At 41.5% G+C, this 21394-nt stretch overlaps 1 protein-coding gene across 4 annotated transcripts in view; it reads left to right on the forward strand.

The window, feature by feature from the left end:
- CCSER1 (coiled-coil serine rich protein 1) overlaps positions 1-21394 on the forward strand; it is a 741428-nt gene that overhangs the window by 712848 nt on the left and 7186 nt on the right. The window contains exon 11 of one of the 4 annotated variants that reach the window (XM_081924904.1): positions 5823-5839. The exons of the other annotated variants lie outside the window; for them this stretch is intronic. Coding sequence (XP_081781030.1) covers positions 5823-5824 — 2 coding nt within the window. The 3' untranslated portion in view covers positions 5825-5839. Of the gene's footprint in view, positions 1-5822; positions 5840-21394 lie in introns of those variants that run through there. 4 annotated transcript variants of the gene reach the window in all.

The raw sequence follows: 21394 nt of genomic DNA on the forward strand, positions 1-21394 counted from the left end.
ACTGTCAGGTGCATCATAAAATGAAAAAAATGCAATCAGTTTAAAATATCAGTAGCATGATATTAAAGCAGGAGGGAAAGCTAAAGAATTTTCCCTAAAGAGGAGAATGCAATGATATATGCGGATCTAGATAGAAACATTTTGACATGGTGTCTCAATTTTGGACTTATCCACACTTATCTTTCCTCTGCGCTTTGGGAGGCAGAAAATATTTTATTGTGGAAGCCGAAGGGACCTCAGCCCCTAGGAGTTGGCTCCTATGTTTGGCCACATGTCAGAGCATTTATATAATGATTAGCAACACATGCACAATCTTCTCACAACAGCCTTGCCAAATCAGCCATTGCTTTCTTCCAGAGAAAGCAGGCATTACAGATCATTCATATTTTGCAGAACTGGAGCAACTTTTCCTACGACAAATGCCCCAAGTTTAGTGACTATTGCAGGTCCATTCCTTGATCTAGACCAGGATTCCAGAATGCTCTGGGCTAAGGATAGTGAAGTCCACTCCAGGACTTACAGAGAATCCTGGAAGGAATAATCTTTGCAGTTGTACAAAAAGGAAAAACTTGAGAATCAGTCTTCTTTAGTTTAGCTTTCTCTCTCCCCCCCCATCTTTTGTGTGTTCATGCAATCCCCCTGCCTTTGCACAAACAGACTTGTATGAATTGTGCCATTCCTTGGTGTGCCATGTTTCTGTCAGCCTGAGATAAGAGTAGCTGGCTATTATCTCCCCTTAAGAAGCCCCCGGGTAACTTTAATGGCCTGCCTGTACCATCTTCAGTGCTCAACCAGTAAAATATATTAGCTCACAAAGAGCATCCTCCTTTCTTCATAGAACTCAAGAGTATGATGAATCTTCTACTGATCTATGGCAGGGATGGTGGAGGGAGGAGGAAAGCGCAGGAGAAAGTCTGACTGGCATTCTGGGACAAAAAGAAAGAAGAGAGAAAGCGGATATTTTAGAAAGAGAACAGGGAACCTTATGGTTTGAACCAGCTCTTATTTAATACTATGCAAATCACTGTATCTGTCAACTGAATATTACATTCACTTGTAATGAAGGAATTGACATCTTGATAGAAGACAAGAAAGCACAAGGCATGTTTACAGTAATTTTAGCAGTTCACTAAATTAAACCAATTAAAACTTAATGTGTTGATCTGCATAGCCAAAAGCAACTGCTTCTTTTATGTCATTTGGCGTCTTAAGGGCTTCTTATATTCAAGATTCAACAGCGGTTCAGTCAGGGGCCGTGCTGTCTGAGGGTGGTCTTTTCTTATGCAGGGATGCTTTAGGGGTCAGATGCTCTGCTTTGGTGCAGCGGGTTAAATCCTAAAACCTCAGCGGTGGTATAAATCTTCCAGAGGCCTGAGCCAAAGCAACTCACATTGCCTTGTCTCTGTTCAGAGGACCTTCTCCTTGTTCTCCTGTCTCTGGAGGAGAGGATGGTGGCTAGTGGCAACAGGACTAGCTTGATCATGCTCTGGGTGCCTTTCTTCTTGGTCCTCTTCCCAAGATTGATGAGCAACATCTCACTGCAGAACATCCCATGCAGTAGATCCCAGATTTGATCCTTAGACTCTCCAGCTCAAACCATCAAGTCATGGGAACTCATCCTTTATGCCTGTGACCCTAGAGAGCTGCTGCTGGACAGAGTAGACAATATTGAGCTAAATGGACATTCATTTTGAACTGGTATGAGTTGGCTTTCTATGCTCACAACCACACCATCCATTTAAAGCACTCTTTTCTTCTTCTTCTTCTTCTTCTTCTTCTTCTTCTTCTTCTTCTTCTTCTTCTTCTTCTTCTTCTTCTTCAGTGATCACTCGTAGCTGAGTAAGATTGTCTTCCATAAACCCAGTTTTAACAGTAGTCCATAAGTGACTGTGGAGGCCAGTTCTGGATCCACATGTCCTTCCAAAGTGGGGACATAGGTTTCCAGGCAGGAGTTGATCATGGTGAGGGTTTGCCAAACCTGCCTTCCTCTTAGCAAGTTTCTCCCTTTCGTCCTGGGTTTGAGTGTCTTCAAAGCCCATGGCACCTTTAGGGAAGGCTGTTCTCCAGTTGAAGCTCTCAGGCCAGTGTTTCCCAGTTGTCGGTGTTTATACTAATTTTTTTAGATTTGACTTGAGACAGTCTTTAAACCTTTTTTGTTGACCACCAGCATTACGCTTTCTATTTTTAAGTTCAGAATAGAGTAGTTGCTTTGGAAGCCGATAATTGGGCATCCGCACAACATGACCAGTCCATTGAAGTTGATGTTGAAGAATCATCACTTCAACACTGGTGATCTTTGCTTCTTCCAGTACACAGACATTAGTTTGCCTGTCTTCCCAAGTGATGTGTAAAAATTTTTGGAGACACCGTTGATGGAATCTTTTGAGGAGTTGGAGATGGCGTTTATAAGTGGGTCCATGTTTCACAAGCATACAGTAAGGTTGGTAGTACAATAGCTTTGTAAAGAAGCATTTTGGTTTCCCTGCGAATGTCCTGGTCCTCAAACATTGCACTTCAATCGGGAGAAAGCCGCACTCGCAGAGCTCAGGCAATGCTGGATTTCGGCATCAGTGTCGGCCCTTGTGGAAAGATAACTGCCCAGGTAGGAAAAATGATCGACATTTTCCACAACCACACCATCCATTTAAAGCACTCTTATACCACTTTAACAGTCATTACTTCCCCCAGAGAGTCCTGAGAATTGTAGTTTGCTAAAGGTGCCATTATCACAGAGCTACAGTTCCCAGCCTCCTTAACATACTACAGTCCCCTGGATTCTCCATGACTGTTAAAGGGGCGTAGGAGTGCTTTAAACGAATGGGATGGATGTGACCTGCGTCCACAACATCCTTCAGGAAACTCACTCAAGACCTATTGCAGAGTCAAGTCCTGACACCTCCCCTCCCTAATCCTAACAGCTTATTTTCAGATCCCAAACACATTACAGTTAGCACCTCCATTTATTTTATCTGCCATGTCATTAGTTAATGGTGGTGCGCTTGTTTGTCACAAAGTACAGCGGATTCAATTTCCTCCCTCCGCCCTCGGTCGAGACACAGCCAGGCAGCTTATATCTCTTTTGCAGCTGGTGCTTCAGGTTTCTGAGCAGAACTTTATCTCCCTGTTGCAAGCGAGATCTGTGTTGACAAGACAGACCACTGCCATTTGTTAGAGTCTCTGCTGTCAGCGCTGACTGAGTATTGCTTTCCTATTCTCCCCTTAAGCAGAAGGATGTGTGTGAGTGAGCATTTGTGTGTTTTAAGTAAACAGCAAAAGAGGCTTTTATAGATATATTTTGGGTAGATGATAGAATTTGTCATTCCCCCAATCCCTTAGTTTTGAAGCAGTCAATCAGCACATTTATCTGTAGACTTTGATATCATTTGCCTTCTGGTTGTTGTTACAGCAGGTATATTCATCAGATGAATATACTTCCTTCGGAATATATGGATTGTGGTTTTTAAAGCTGATCAATGATAGTTTACAAAACCTTCCCCCTCCCAACTCCCATATTTTAATGTTATTTATTATTATGCTTGTATCCTGTCCTTTAATCATCAAAACAACTTTGTGATATAGGTTAGGCTAAGAGATCCTGACTGTCCCAAGGTCACTCAGTGAGCTACATGGGTGAGTGAGGATTTGAACCCAGGCCTGCTACGTCCTAATCCAGCACTCTAACCACTACACCACATGGACTCTCCTTGCTGCCATTCTCTTATTTATGGGCTCATTTATCCATTGTTTCTGTTATATTTCATGATTAAATATTGTGACTAAACTTATTCCTTGTTTAGTATGAACAACTGACACACTAAGAGTGAGTGTCAGGGGATCAGTATTGTGGGGCACCTGCCAATCCCCACACCCACATCCACATGTAGGTAGAGCTGTGGTCTAAACCACTGAGCCTCTTGGGCTTGCCAATCAGAAGGTCGACGGGTCAAATCCCCATGACGGGGTGAGCTCCTGTTGCTCTGTCCCAGCTCCTGCAAACCTACCAGTTCAAAATCATGCCAGTGCAAGTAGATTAATAGGTACTGCTGTGGTGGGAAGGTAAACAGTGTTTCTGCTCTCTCTGGTTTCTGCCACGGTGTTCCATTGCACAAGAAGCGGTTTAGTCATGCTGGCCACATGACCCAGAAAGCTGTCTGAGGACAAACACCAGCTCCCTTGGCCTGAAAGCACGATGAGCGCCACAACCCCATAGTCACCTTTGACTGGATTAACAGTCCAAGGGTTCTTTACCTTACCTTTTTTACACCCAAATAGGGGCCCATAGCCAATCCTTGGAGCCCTCTGGCCCTGCTAATCTGCCTCCTCACTGACAGGAGTGGAACTTGGTCATATACCACCCTGTATGAGGTCATTTGACACCTTCCCATCAGACCTTGCAGCGCCAAAGACGGGCATTGGGAGAGTGGCTCCAGGGTTCTGACAGGGTCCTAGAGCTCTCCTACCTCCTTCCCAAGGCCTGATTAGCACTTGCCCAGCTTGGGGAAGGAGGAAGGAAGACTTTTTAAAAACAACACATTTATCACTATTTATCGCAAACTCTCCTATCATTGCACTGACATTGTCTCACCCGCCTGTATATATGCCAGCACAACATTGCCATTTTGATGGGCAAACTAAGTTCAGTTTGGAAATAGTTTGAATAAACTTGATTATTTAATCCAAACGATGTCAGGCAGAGAAATCCAAACCCCTGACCAGCAGATCTGAGCGGGGGGGGGGGGAGGGTGGTTCATAGAATCATAAGAGTTGGAAGGGACCACAAGGATCATCTAGTCCAACCCCCTGCAATGCAGGTGCCCAACAGGGGATGTTTGTATGGGTGTAGGTGTCCCTCTGATCAGAGCTGCTCAGTGACACCAACAAAGATTCCTGCCTCAATGGTGAGCACAAGTTACTGCTGAAAGTACTATCCCTGCCAACAAATCATTTTATGATTCTACCAGTGTAGAAGTCTTTCAGTGTAGCTGCCCCTGTTCTGTGGAACAGGATCCCTGTTGAGATATGACATGTGTTCTCTGTTTGTACTTTCCAGAAATATTTCTGATTCCACAAGCTTTCCCAGCTGTATCTGCCTTAGGTGCTTATTGTTTTCAAACCTATCTCTAGTTGTCCTTTTTTTGACTGTTTCAGAAGCTTATTTTTAGTTGTTATTATGTAAATCACATTTAGACTCATGTGGACAGCGACTTACAAATTAGCATCACTGCCAGATGCTAAGGCTTAAAGTCTTCTGGACAGCTCAGTTAAGCTCAGTATCCCAAATGCTGAAGCTGTTCACAAGGCAAGTGGCATGATTTGTAAAGGCAAAAGTTATTAACGACATCTATTCTGTTAAAAAGTTGATTAAATTGAGCTGATCTCTCCTGCTAAGTGAGGCTTGATGCTTTCTGAACTGAGCCAGCAAATGATTTACACTGCAGTCATATGAACGTCTACTCTGATCTAGGGATGGAAGAACCTGTCCATTTTGGTTCTCCCAGTTTTTTGTTTCTGCAGGCTTAAACTCAGCTCTTCACATTTTTTACAGAAATTTGCCATTAAAAAAAATCCTCTTGAAAACTCAACAGCATTCTAGTGTGAATGTATCCTAATAATCACATATTTGTATGCAGTTTTGACAAATATACATTTTTTTGCAAGCAATTTCCCCTAATATGATGAATTTGCATGTTATTTTCACTAACATGTGCATTTATATGTACACCTTGCCCTAATATGTGGATTTTTGTGGAAAACCGCACTGCAAATTTGGAGAAATGTTAATTTTTAAGGATGCTGGTGATGTGGTTAGATTATTATTTCAGAAAGTATGAATTAGCTGTGCTCATCTTTAAATACAAACTGAATTGAATTCCATCTCCATCCCAAAGATGTGAGTGTCACTGAGTTCAGGGGGTAAGTGTGTATGGGATTACAGCCTTAATCCTATGTGTATGGCTTTCTTTTCATTCAGGCCTATTTAAGGGGAAAGAATCACTATATGATTCTACACTGCAAGAACACTAGTATTAACCATAAACTTATCTCTTTAAAAAACCAAAAACAAAATCATCTGTATAAATATAGCTTAATTTCAGTCAAAGTCAAGGAGGATCTCACCATCCGAAAGCAGAGGATAAAATACATACATCAACTGACCAAGAATAAGGTTTGATATCAGTAGAAAAATAAGTTGCAAATCTTGTTTCCTGGAACGTAAGTGAGGGCACACATTTCAAGGTGTAACTAATCTAAATCCCTTTTACAATAATAGAAAAATAACAGCTACAGCAGTTGTACTCTGGGTGTTGCTAATGGCTATGAAAATTGCCTATTCTTTGAAGATATTTGTCTCGACTGAGAGTGAGATGTGAGCAGGGAAGAGCTATAGATGATTAAAAGAGGAAAATGCTGAAGAGAAGCATGTTAAAAAGAAAAAGGGGGGGAAACACATTATATTATAATGGGAGGATTTGATTCATTAGCGCATGAATCTCTTATGCTCTCTTGGTATTCAGACCAATCATACCTCACAGCTGGCATTTAACACAAGTCATAGCTCTATTTGGTGAACAAAATGTGAAAATAACTTTTCTGAGCTCTTCCCTAACATTTCAGTTCGTGTGGATCATTTATTATTGGCTCCCTTGGTACTCTTGGCTTGGTGGAGAAACAGGCAGTGGAAAGAGTAGATCATTACATTTTATTGTGTAGATTGCGGAGAGCTTCGCCAGCCACCATGAAACAACACATAACAATTATGCAAGCTGAATGGACCATAAATTAGGAACAAAAGCATTCTCCTTGTGCATGCGCAGCCTTCTAAGTTAAGAAATCAGTTTCAGGTAGAATGTTCTAATCAACGCTGAACACAAGGTGAGAACTTGATTCACCCAAGTGTCCTCCTATTGAAGTCAGTTGGATGACTTGGGAGTAAGTGGGATAAGCCTCTTTCAGTGGGTGGGATATGTTACGCTGCTTATGCATATCAATGTTTCTAGCTTTTATTTTGTTTTAGCTTTGTATTGGTCTTTAGGTTGCTTTAAGTTTACTTTTTGTAAAGAGAGAGAGAGAGAGAGAGAGAGAGAGAGAGAGAGAGAGAGAGAGAGAGAGAGAGAGAGACTAATACACCCAATAAATAACAACAGCTGAAGCCCAAATAAACAAGCTTGAAAGGACTCCAAATGTTGCCTGATAGGAAGGAAGGAAGGAAGGAAGGAAGGAAGGAAGGAAGGAAGGAAGGAAGGAAGGAAGGAAGGAAGGAAATAAATGTCTTGGGACTGGCATCTAACTTAGGAGTTTGATCAAAAAAGATGCTAGTTTCAGCAGTGTGTGTGTGTGTGTGTGTGTGTTGCAGAAAACGTACACAAGTTGATGTAAGTGCGGCCAATCCCCAATAACTCTGAGGAATGTCTTAAAATAGATATGTATTCCTCACATTCCAGGCGCATGCTGTGGAATGCCAGCAACAATGCTAAGGTAGGTGTCATCATTCAGGAATGCATCTCTATGAGTTTTTGAACATTCACAAAAGTCGTCTGGTATTTTCAGCGCTGTCCAAATTTCTGACAAATTGTTCAGCGCTGTCCAAATTTCTGACATCTACTGCACCATATATGTGCATCCTGCTTTTAAACTTAAACATTATAAAAGCAATGAACAATAACACAAGCAAAATAAAAATAAAATGCAACAATAAAATAAATCTAGAACTACAGAAGCAGGTTGTTAAAAACAACAGAAAATGCTAAAACAAACATGTGAGCAGCCATAAATTTCAAATAAATACACCTCTTAAATAATATATAGAAACAACAACCAAAACTGCATATAACTAATGATTAAACAACATGTTTCAGAGTCCAATACTTCAACAAATTATTCATGAAAATGCCCTGAAAAATTAAAAACAGCCTTAATCCTAGTGCCCAAAACTCAGCAATGAAAGTGCCTGGTGACCTTCTCATGGGTGTGCTTTCCATAAATGAGGATGTGGGGCTATTCAGAGAATGAGCTCTGATGCCTGATCCAGTTCATTCATACAAGGAGTGAGCCACGTGACTTCAATTACACATGAACAAAGGATAAATTGGAGGAGTTGTCTTTCAGGAATTGCCAGTGGGTCCAGGTGAAGGTTTTGGTTATGAACACTAGGAAACAGCTTCACTGAGGGCTCTCTGTGCCAGCTGTATCTTGCCACCCCTTAGCTCCCCAGAACAACAGCTTACAGTGTGCCAGGTGAGAGGGATAGGCACCCATTTAGTACTTTGAGGCCTGACTGATCTTCCTGGCAAATCATAGAGCATGGGTAGACAAACTAAGGCCTGGGGGTCTGATCCAGCCCAATCGCCTTCTAAATCTGGCCTGCAGACAGTCCAGGAATCAGTGTGTTTTTACATGAGTAGAATGTGTCCTTTTCTTTAAAATGCATCTCAGGGTTATTTGTGGGGCATAGGAATTTGTTCATTTTTTTTTCTTTCCAAAATATAGTCCAGCCCCCCACAAAGTCTGAGGGACAGTGGACCAGCCCCCTGCTGGAAAAAAATTGCTGACCCCTGTCATAGATCTTTGACAAAAATCAAGATCTCTTTGAGCATCATCAAGCCAAGCTTGGAGAAGATGAACCAGAGCTGTTCAAATCCAACTGTTCCACTTGGAAATTGGAAGTTGCTGGTTTGGCAAAGATCCATTGCCCCAGCCATTTATCAGGACAGCCTACAACCATGTCCAAAGTCCATTTTGGGGGTCTAATCCAGCTCACTGGTCAGTTTAATCTGGCCCCTGTGGCAGTTCATTTCCTGGGGTAAAATCCTAAAAAAACCCTCAACAACTTCAACCCTAAAAAAGCTGAAAAACTTCAACCCTAAAAAAAGCTCTACAACTTCAATAATAAAAAAAGCTTTTTGGTCGGCCCTCACAGCCCTTCGCTTCATCACATCTGGCCCTCTTTGAAAAAAGTTTGGACACCACTGCTGTAGAGTGTGTCTCTGCATTCAGCACTTGATGGCTGCCCAGATTTGAGCAATATAGTCATATAATCTCTAAGACCAAATAATATAACTGATGTTGCAGTATTTCTGTGTCTCAACATAAGATGTTGTGGACTCTGAGCCAGGAAACCTCAGGTTTGGGTACAACTGTCACCTGATGGATCCTCCCAGTTCATTAATGTAAGGCAGTGAACAGGATATGACCCCACTTTGCACAGCTCCTATGCCTCAAACTGTATACGTCCACAAAAATTAAGGTGATATTTATCCATGATAAATACAAAATAGGAAGTACAAAGCACAAGGGGGTTCTTCAGTAGTTACTTCTAAAAATAGATGGTCTCTATGGCAATATTCCACTATGCCCTTGAAGGTGAAAGCAGTTTTGCTTAGCAGAAGCATCTCAACACAAATGATGGCTCTTTACTAGCTTGATGCAATTGCCATTGTCAAAGCTGTATGCTCTTAAGCACACAGACTAGACAAATGGTCTTTAACACAACAACAACTTGCAGTAGACCCTTTTAAATGCATTTAATGTATTCATTACATTAATGGTAGCATGTTTTCAGCCCATGTATTAGCTAGGTTTTGCTGGAGAGTTAAGTCACAACTAACTGATTTGCAATTTCAGGAATGTTCTGCTATGAAAAGTGGTTTAGCTTTAGAAAAAGCAAATGTGGATGGACAGACAAAATGGAGAGGCTGCAAACAAGTGCTGCAAACCTCTTTCTAAACCTAAAGCACTGCTGTCCTCATAGCAATGGATTCTTCTCCATTTTCTGACCTAAACAATTCTCGAAAAGGTACAATAATAGGACCTAAAATGTGTCTCTATGCACACCATGGCCTCCAATATATGTTTCAAAGAGCTGGCAAACTCTGTCACAAACCCCTGGAGATGCCACTCATTAGGGCTCCACATCTGGCATTTGTTGCTGGGAAGTACATCATTAAACCAGAATTCACGTCTTCCAGAATGTTGCTTCCATTGTTCTGGTAAACCTCATATGGAACATCTCCCATGCTACATCACAGAGAGAGGGAATCTGTAGCCTTCCAGCTGTTATTAGATTCCATCATCATAGCTGATGGTCAGAAATGAAGGGAGCTATAGCCCAACAAGACCACAGGTTCCCCATCCCTGCTATAACACTTACTTAAGAAGGGACAGGTAAGAGTTTCTGCCTGCATCTCCTTTTCACTCCCCCTTGTTGCTTAGCAGATATTTATTTAGAGTTGCAAACCCAGATTAAACTTGTAGTTGTGAGACTAGCACCTATTTTTTACAGCCCTGGGTCCATCCAAGTGGACTGGGGAAATCCTGGGCTGCATTGAACCATACACAGCAACCCCTGGATTGACCCAAATCAGCCCTATTCAGTTTGTGATCTGGAATTTGATCAGAAGTGGTGCGCAGCTCTACTGTTAATTCCCCTGAGTGAACACTTTATGACTGAAGAATCAACTTCCAGAAATTAGAATGTTTATGAATGTTCCAGGACATCACAGTAGATTAGTCAATGGCTTCTGTAGCTCTGCAAAGCAGGTAGGCAGGTAGGCAACATGTGAGAGTTCCCTATAAACATGGAAGATTTTATGTACATGCAGTACACTAAATCGTAATGAATATAAATACAGGAATTTGTTGTGGCTGTAATATCTTCCCCAAACCCTTTGGCTCTAAGCACCAAAGTTTCAATGTTAACAGGACATGAAAGACTGATTTTGCTATTGCAGGAAACGCCATACAGCATCAACCAAAGCTCAAAATGACATTAAAGTGCAAGCTTTGACACTTGGGGGTATGCTACAAATGGACCAGATCAATTTGCTCAATATATTTATATACTAATATATAAATATACTACTAATAATAAACTAGTAATAATAAATATACTAATAACCATGTATGAGGGCCACAAAATGAGTTCATGAAAAGCAAATGGAAACTTGCTTAAGAACTCTCTCCACAGTGCATATGTCCCTAAGGTGCCTTTTTGGAGTTGCTTGCCAGCTAAAAATATGAATTTGCTGCATTAGGGATGCTTGAAGAAGTCAATCTTTGAAATGCCAATGCAAATGGACCTGATCTGCACCTCTTGGACTAATGTATGGATCAGAACTTAATTATCCATCAACTTTTGCACTTCACAAATGTCCCAGCGCAGTTCTCAACTAAAAACAACAATAATCAAAATACCTTTAATACTCTTTGAATTCCACTTTGGTGGAAACATGGGATCAAATTAGGTGTGTGCAACAGAACTGCCCTTATTCAAATTCTTTAGGCTTCCTGCAAAATTCCCCAAGTGATTCACCTGATGGAGAACTCCCTAAATTCACATTACATTTCAATTTTGGCAAAATGTCAGTGTCAAGCACCTTTTATCAAAGAAATGCTGGTGCTGAAAAGACTGAAAAAGTAACAAGAGCCAGACATTCAAGAGGTGTAGGAAGACTAGACAGGTTTTATATGGAAAATTGAGAGATTGAAGAAGGCCACTCCACCCCCTACAGTCACTCTCATTGTCTCGGAAATACATTCCATCCTTAAAGTGACGAATACCCCATCTGCACTATGCATTTAAAGCAGTATCATACCAGGGAATTGTAGTTTGTAAAGGGTGCGGAGAATTGTTAAGAGGTCACTATTCCCCTTACAGATCTTTAGCTTCCAGAGTGGTTTAACAGTCAATGTCTCTTCCCAGGGAACTGTAGGAACTGTAGTAACTGTATGGTGCAGATAGTACCTTAAGGCTTAGAGATCAAGGGCACTGAACATCTATCATCAGAACATCATCATGAGTGTGGGAAAACTTTGTTATTGCTTCAGAAAGAAAACTGATCCATTTTCCGAAGTGAGAGGTAGCTTAGATTGCTGTGCCCAAGTACACATCAAATCAGCTATTTTGTTCATTAGAATAGTTTCCTCCCTGCATAACCTCCCTGCAATATGGAACAAGTTCAACCTTGTCTGCTTCCCCTTTCAATATATATTCTCAATATGTATTCCCAATTACATCACATCTTTTTGATAAATGTTCTGAACATTAGTATTGACAGAGCAGGTTGTAGATATTTACTAGAACTCACGATGGGGAGAGAGGGGGAATTTATTTACCTTCTGCATTTCTGTGACATCTCTTCCCTGCAGCACTTTGATATCCCAAGAGCTCTTCCTCTCCATTATGAGACATTTTCATATCGGCTGAACACTGTAAGTCTTTGACAGATTAGCAAAGGCAAAACAAAGTCTCTGAAGTATGTTATGTTTAGAAGGCGACGAACCTGCACAACAAAGAGTGGCATCCACTGCCAACCCCGGCTGAATCATTACATGCCTCAGCCTTCGGTCCTCCAGAAAGTGTAAAAAGCAATGACTACAGACTTTATTATGCAAAATGCATGCTACACCACTATTCACTCTGAGACTAGAAATGCAGGTTTCCTGTTCTTTGTTGTTAGCTGACAAAACTGTTAGTATTTCTCCACTTCTCTTTTGCCAATCCCTTCAGTGCTGGGAAAGTTGTACTCCTAATTGTGAGGTGCTTCACAAAGTCCAGAGCCTTGCGAAGATAAGCATGTATGCCTGCAGGTGTACTTGTGAGTGCATGTGGCAGGGGGCAAGGAATTGGGACTGTGCTTACTGATCTACATACACTATCACTACACCGCAGCCTCCCCCAACGTGCTGCTCATTATATTACTTGGACTACAATTCCCATAATCCACGACCATGTTTTTGACTATAATTCCCATCATCCATTTACCATTGCCCATACTGGAATGGAGCTAATGGGAGCTGTAGTCAGTCCATAATATCTGAAGGACACCAGATTGGGTATGGCTCCTGTTCCCTCTAACTGTCACTCAAAATGTCTTATTAGCTTCTGGTCCATTATCACCTACTTGGTGCTATGACTGAGAAGTAATATTGAACACTGTCATCACCAGTCATATTCTGATTTTATAACTATTGAAGGGCTGATATTTTAGTGTTGGTGTGCCTACACTTCAGAGCTCTCTTCCTGTGGCCGTTAGTCAGGCACCTTCACTATCTTCTTTTAAACACCTGTTTTTATTTCACCAACTCTATCCTGCATATAGTTTAGTTTTTTAATGTTTTGCTAATTTTATCAGTGTTTCATTGATAATTATTTTAAGTACACTTTTTTTTTAACAGTTTGGAAGCTTTAAGCTGCATTTTACAGATAATTTTGCTGCGTCTCATGATTAAATGGCCTATAAACCTTTCTTAATAAATACAAATAAAATAAATTGATCACATGGCCATCCTAAGTGTCCCAGTTCCCAGTATGATTCCATTTACAGTGGTACCTCAGGTTACAGATGCTTCAGGTTACAGACGCTTCAGGTCACAGACTCTGCTAACCCAGACACAGTACCTCGGGTTAAGAACTTTGCTTCAGGATGAGAACAGAAATCGTACCGCTAAAGTGGTGCTTTAGGTTAAGAACAGTTTCAGGTTAAGAACGAACCTCCGGAATGAATTAAGTTCTTAACTCAAGGTACCACTGTACAACTGTACAGTTGCCAGCTCTTGAAATAAAAGCTTCTGACAACTGGGCAGGAAAGGGGCAGAGTCCAGACTATATGAACCCAAAGCCTAGCTATTTTAGTGTGTCCAAGAATAGCACAAACATCATGGTGACACAAACCCTGTCAGTGGCAGGTCAAGCAAACACTTTGCCCCCTGGTCCCACCTCCAGAATTACTGAAATCCCCCCTGACTTCACAACCTGTAAGATTTGAGGGACATTTTGATTCTCATTTTTATCGGCAGAATGCTGCAAAAACCTAGCAATAAACAAGCAATAACAGACTGGTATAGAAATGGGATGGGATTGACTTATGACTGGTGTTACAGAAATGGATGGGACTAGGTTATGGACACTGGCTTCATGAATGGCTTTATAGGGGGAAAGATGGTTGGGCTTGTCTGGTTCCATTTCATGTCAACTTTAAACAGACCGATCCACCCATCGCTTTTTCCCATTGGCATTCATGTCCTGATGCGCCAGGACTTGGCAATCTGGACCAGTTAAGGGAAGACAGAGCTCTGAAACTGGACACTGCCTGCCAAGTCTTGAGATAGAATTACTGAAGACAGAGACTATCTGAAAACTCGAGAGGTGGTGGGCTTAATCACCACCAGCTTCTATGCATTTAATTCTTTCTGCTGCTTGAAGGGAAAATGCTTTGTGGTTTCCTGGGAAAGAAGAGGCATGTAACAGCTCCCTAAGGCACCATGTTTCCTGGGAGGTGATTAGGTCAGCAGGCTCTCAGGTCCTCTTGAGGTCAACTTTAATATAGAGAGAACGAGTGTATGAAAACTGTAATCGAGAGCGCTTTTCATCACAGCTTGTATCATGGAAAATTGACCATTACACCGAATAAGGCAACAGGGACATCTCCTTGCTGCAAGCTTTCCTGGAAAAGGTTATTAGGAAATATTGATTAGAAGTAATAATTACAATATGTTGGTCATAATGGCTTGACTAAAGGGAAAATAACTAAACAGTTCATCTTTGGATTCCCTTTAAATTATTGTCCAGAAAACAATAGGGAAGTTTTTAATGTTTGATGCTGTATTGTTTTTAATATTCAGTTGGAAGCCACCCAGAGTGGCTGGGGAAACCCAGCCAGATGGGTGGGGTATAAATAATAAATAATAAATTAGTATTATTAGAGCAATCTGCTAAAATGAGCTATGGAGTATACATCTCACTATGGTGGATATGTGCTTGCTACTAACAGTGCAAACCAATACTCTACTCAGGAGTAAAGCCCACTGAGTTGAATGGAACTTACAGGTAGCTGTCTAAATAATGCCTCTCTCACACACCCAAATCTGCAGGTGTGTGTAATTCTGTCCTGCTCTCTAAACACAAAAGTGCCAAATGCCCTTAGTCTGCAAAGTTACGAATATATTTCAGAAAAGAAAATGCTTCTTTGTAACAAATTAATTGAGGTCTTTCATTAAACATGAATACACCTTTTGAAAAAATAACTGCATAGGCACTAATTGCTAAAATGAAGTGCATTACAATGTTGCCTTCCTTGCTTTTTTGAAGTAAAAAACCCTCTCTTTTTCAGTTTTTTGCCAAGGGATATGGTGACTGTACTCCCTTTACGGAAAAGTTAATTAGAATTAATTCAGAATCTGATTGAAATTATACCGAGGCATTTGTAATTCTTTCAGAATTTTTCGTAAGGGTTGGCCCTGAACATTAAAACCACACTTTTCTTAATGCACAAACTAAACCTTTCCAGTAAGAATAATTGTTTTACATAATCATTTTATATAATAATGTCAGTGGGAATCTCTCCTGCTGTCCTGCCTCATGAAATTGATAAATTCAACTAATAAAGAATCAAAAGACTTGGCTGTGAATTTTCAGGAGAGGTAAGGTGGGGGCTTTGTTGTGAAAGGAGGTTCACAGCTTTTCTCATATAGTGCTGCTTCTATTCTTTTCTTTTTCTTTTTCGCAGTGCAATGGTTCTAATCAGCCATGACGTTCTGTACATGTAGGGGCTCCCTAGTGCTCTTCAACGTCAGAGGAAGCTTTAGGTGTCAAAAAAAGGATGGGGGGGGGGAGATTACATGTGACAATCCAGGCTTCATTTAACATATATTCCACAGATCTTAATACTCAGCAGTATAAATACCTAAAATGTCATTTACCTCAAGTAAATATTGCAGAGCAGAGGTTCCCAAACTTTGGTCTGTGGGCCACCAGTGGTCTGCAAACTTCATCTAGGTGGCTCATGTCATATCTGTGGGTGTTTTTTGTCTGAATAGGGGAGATTGCACACCCATCACATTGGATATTCATAGTGATTTTCAGTTGTATTTCTATTGCTTCTTTTATTTCATATATTGCATTATTATTTGAATTCTAGCTGCACCTAGACTGCTGGCATCATCATCTATGTTGTGTGGCATTAGTGTATGTAGGTGGTTGTGTGCCTTATTTTACAAAGCATTGGGTTGTCTCTATGAACAACCAGAAGAAACTCCTCTAATTCAGAGAAGATGGCCATGTGGCCCTGCAGATGTGGTTTAACAGCCTCAGCCAGTGAGGCCAACAGTCAGAGATGATGGACGTTATAGTACAACATCTGGAAGGCATCAGGCTTCCCACCCCTGATCTGATTATAGTCCTTTATTTGTTACTTGGGTCAAGCTTGGTTTAAAGAAGAACCATCTCAACAGAGAGTAGAGTCCTTTGAAGCTGCCTATCAACAGTTAGTACCTGTCTAGCGGAATGATCAAGACACCTGGTCACAGTCTTTCCCACTTTGGGGAGATGTACCGGTAGTTATATTCCAATTTTAGTAATTATTTCTAAATTTGCATCTATACATATAAAGTAGCACATACAAATGTTACCCAGATCTCTGTCCTCTTTTTTTGGTGATGTATTTCCTCCTTTTTTTTTGGCAATGTGTATGCCAACGTGCACATGGAGTCAACATGGGGCCTTCTGGTTATTTGTAGACTCCAGCTCCCAGCAGGCCTAGCCAGCGTGGCCAATGATCAGGGGTGATGGGAATTGCAGTCTGACTATATCTGGAGGGTACCACACTGGTCCATATTGGTCCATTCCAACACAGGGCTCTTTAGCATATTCCACCAAGACCTCCTGACACTCGCCAGTGAGGTTATGCAATTTCCCCTCTCTCAGTGTTGTCTTATGTCCTAGTAGCCACTTCACTGGCTGCTACCAATGAATGCTTGCCTGCTTCATTTAGATATTGTGAAGGTATTGACGGTTGTTGGTCATTTGATTACTGAGAGAAAAGGAGCTGGTAGAGAGGAAGAAATATTAAGCCAATTTCAAATAAAAGACATTGGTGGGGGGGAGGACAGAAAAGAGAAAAGTCTCGGTGCTGATTGAGCTACTGTGCTGCATATATATTAATGACATTATCCTTGCACAGTGACACATCCCATAGTACAAGAAGCATTTTGCATCAATCGTTGTCAGCCAGGTTTTCATTACAGTATTTACGAAAGCACTGCGTATCTTGAGCTGAATACAATTCATATTTTATGTATTCCTTTTTTATGATCATAGGCACTGGCAATTATTAACATGCAGTGTCTCAGCACAGGAAATAGAAGAGCTCAATGTTGATTTAAAAGAAAGGGCTACTGTGCCATGTTCTCTTATCTGCTTCCGAGCAGATAGAAGGAGCCCAAGCAGTTTAATCTCAGAGCAAAACCAATCCTAGTTTTCCCCTCAGGTGCTGCATGCACAAAAAGGCAATAAAACAGAATAAAATGCTCCCACCCACCGAAACTCCCATCCAAATAAATTGATGTCAGTATGAAATGTTCATTACTAATGTGATGCTAAATGAGCAGACTATTTCTTTTTACCAGACAGGTGAGGATACACCATGGAAATAAGAGCAATGCAAACAAAAATATGAGGAAATTATTATGAACTCCTTTACCAGTCTTCCCACTCAATGAAGGAAGTCAGGTGTGGAACCAATAGGGGTTGTGGTTGGGGGAGAGGCTGGCACATGCTGCCCCATGTTCCTTCCACACTCGCCCACTCCCATTTCTTAATGCCTGGACAAAGCCTCTCTCTCTCTCTTTCTCAAGATAAGGATTTTCTTCACAGGGGAGGTGCAGGGACTGGCAAGTTGGATGGTGAAATGGAAGGAAAGATGTAGGCTGTTGACTCACCTGGGAGAGGCTAATCCTGGTGAGTCTAGCATGATGAAGGGTTGGCTGGTTTTGCGTGTTCAGACCCAGAGACCTCCCCCCTAAATAAAGACACACTTGATTCAAATTTTAGTTTTGGTTTTTGGCAGAATTTAGGCCACAACTTTATTGATTACAGAAGGTGAGTCGTTGTATAGCCTCTGGTTCGATTAGCTCCCTTCACCCTTGCAGGCAGCGCTGACCCAGGGCACCAGCGTAGGTCAGCCAAGGGTGAACACCTGGGTAGACGAAAAGCCGGGACGGGAACAGACTATGTTCACCACCCAGATGCCCCCCGGGACTCAGGCATGGGCACAACCCCCCCTCAGGGGTTGACCAAACCATTTGAGTCCCTGGATTCCTTACCCTTCACATAGGGATGGCGAGAGCATTCTCCCATCCCTATCACCTGAACCAGTGCCTATCCGCAACCTTACAAGTTGTGACGATTTGCTACGCAGCAGGTGAAACCCAAATGGCAACAGCCAATCAGCCAAGTGGGGGAAATTCTTGTGTGCCCCTGTCCCAATGACAGAACACACACCACGGCATAGCAAGGTCAATCACAAAATGCCCTAAAAGTAGGGAGAGGTCGGTGGGTGTTCCGAATGCACGAGCTGAAAGAGGAACTCTGGATCACGTGCATGAGTATATATAGGTCCCTTGATCCATTTGGACTGTGCCCCATTGGCCAGATTGAACCCAACATCAAGGGGCCTGCCAATTGGGTGTTGTGGCTGTCCAATCTTACGCACCCACAACACAGGAGGTCGGTCTCCAGGTCTCACCTCAACTCATGCCCTCTTTTAGGGAAGACATGATTTAGCATGTCAGTGGCTGGGGCCTAGTGAGCAAAATGTGGAGCCAACTGAAGTAAAATCCTAACTGTCTGCTGTATAACTTCCTCTTCCCTGATATCTCATTATAATATCTGGCAGAATGTGACTGACCTTTAACAATAGGGCCATGACTGTGACCTCATAATGTAGGTGTCTGTCAAATATAATTTCAGGATTTGTTATTTTTTCATCAGGTACATTCTACTCTCAGCACACCCCCTCTTGCTTTCTGGTGAAAATATATCCAGAGATTTAAAAGCAGGTTCAAAGCTTAATGGATATTATAAGGTAAATTGAAAAGAATATTCTATCCAAGATTTGAGGACACTGACTTATTAATAAGACTTTGTAATGAGACAGCTTTGCACTACTTTCTGATTCTACCGGCTGTCTGACTTGGGCGCCTGACATACACTTTGCTAAATCCAGTATTAAAGCTTCAAAATTGTGTTCGTCCATTTCCAAATGAAAGGTGTTAAATGGAGGTTATTTTTCAATTAAGCCATTTCTCATTCAGAGAAATGTATGACTGGGAGACAGACCAGTAAAATCTCTCTCTCTCTTTTTAAGGGACATCCTTACAATGGCCAGAGCCTGTAGAAAGCAGAATCGAACTCCCTTCTTGTCAGCTGATGAGCAATCTAAATTCAGTCTTGATTTTTGCAGAGATTGGCTGCACCAGTGATCTCCCCACGGGAAACGCACTTGTGCAGCTGAACCAACCATGACTGAACTCCCCACCCATCAGTTGATATGTGGGAAGTTCAAACCTGCTTTCTCTGGGGATTGGCTGTATAAGCAGCCACCCACCTTCATCTCTGCTTACCCACAGACACCTAATGATGTCAGGTGTGCAGCAGATGGGCATTATCTGGGCAAAGGCAGATTTGGGGCAGCATGTCTGGTTCTACCACACTGGGTGCTGAGCCTGGGTGCTGCTGCAGGGAACTGCAACAATAACATAGTGAATTGAGTGGAACAGAAGGCAAGAGGTGGGGATTTTCGCCTCGCACAGTGCGCTGCTGAAATTTGAAAAACCAAAGTCTGCGTCTGATTTGAGGGAAATGGCCTTGTAGGCAAAATGGAGAGGCAGAACAGGTTAAATGTGCCCCACAGGCAGAGGCTCCCCACCCCTGTCCTACGAGGTGGTGTCAACTGAGATTATAATCTTTTGTATTGCTAGCTGGCATTTCCACAAATCACTGAAGATGCATGTCCAATGGATTTTGATGACTAGAAGTAGTAATGGGGTTGATTTTTGAATGGGGGGGGGAGGGTGTGGAAATGAATGTTTCTGATTTGGAATCCTCAAGCCCTTGGCCTTAGTTTTCACCTCTTTCCTTACCACTCAGATATACTCGGCACCAGCAGTGATGGAACAGTTGGAAAGGGCCTTCCATTGTGCTAGATGCTACTGCAGAAGCATCTTAGGGACCATGATCCCTGGGAATATTTGATGTTAGTCATACTCAGGAAAGACCCACTGAAAGTAATTTTGATGACCAACTTTGGTCCATTCATGTCAGTTGGTCTATTCAGAGTACAACTTTCTCAAGTACAACCAATTGTTTGTTTGTTTTGATAGGTGGAATTTTGTTGGGTGTGTGTGTGTGTGTGTCTTGGCTGCTGATTAATCATTGATATCTGAAAGAAGGCAAGTCATAATGCCAGTATTATTATTTTGACATTAGATGAGTGTACATATTTTATGCCAATATGCAGGAGGGATGTCCATGCCTTATACCAATTCAGACTGCTGGCCTTTCTGTCTCAGCATTCTCCACACTGACTTGGCAGTGGCTTTCCAGAGTTTCCAGATAGGAGCTTTTTCCAGCCCTACATGGGGATTGACAACTGTGCTTCCCCAACAGATGCCAAAAAAACTAAAGTACTTGCATGCTAAAATAAGTTTTCACATTCAACATGTAAATCTGATTTTTAAAAAAATTTAAAATATTGTGTTCAAAATTTCGGTTGTGAATTGGGAAATTTCAGTAAATTTAAAATATTTTTGAATATTTCTTCCAGTTCTGGTTTCATTTTTGTCTAAATAGCCTAACTCTATTAGGCTCATTGTAAGTCATCGTGAGATAGCTTTAGTCCAGTAATAGGAATTCTGAAACCTGAAGCCTTGCTTTAGCTTGGGAAATTCATGTTACTTGGTTAAACTTTGCTCATAAAGCATTTGCCGGAGGATGATTAAATGGCCAGATTGTTTTCATTCTTTCTTCAGGGATGTCTTGCTCTCAGTCATTTTGTCATAAAAATTAAGAGCCAAATCAATTAAAAGATAATTAGGGGGTGTTATTTTCCCCTTTCTTGTCATAAGCATACAACTTGCCCTTTTTGTAGGTCTTCTGATTTTACGGTTGTGGAACTGAACATTTGAGCTGAGGGATAGTTCCACTCATTAACATGACAGCTAATGAACAGGTCTTTGCCAGCGTATTCCTTTATCTGGATCCCAACAGTTGTTCTCTGTCTGGGATGAGAAGCATGAACATCGGCAGTCCATCAAACCATGTTTAGAAGGGAGAAGGGGGAGAAGGATGTTTTATTTAAAAACACACACACACAAACCACTATACTATGCAGGGGTGAGTATTTCGAGCAAATCTGTTTCTTCTCACCCCCCTTTTTTTCAATACTCATTTCCAAAGCTTTCCAAAGCTCATTCTTTGAACTGTTACTAGGAATTTGATTTTGGGGATACAGTCCTTGAAAGTAGGTTAATAATATCATATGAATAAGTGCATTTGGTTATTATCATTTTCTTGAAGTGCTTTTAAATTATAATGGCAAAAACAAAGGGCATGATCCACCTT

The sequence above is a fragment of the Podarcis melisellensis genome (assembly GCF_964234715.1).
Source record: "Podarcis melisellensis genome assembly, chromosome: 9".
NCBI lineage: Eukaryota > Metazoa > Chordata > Lepidosauria > Squamata > Lacertidae > Podarcis > Podarcis melisellensis.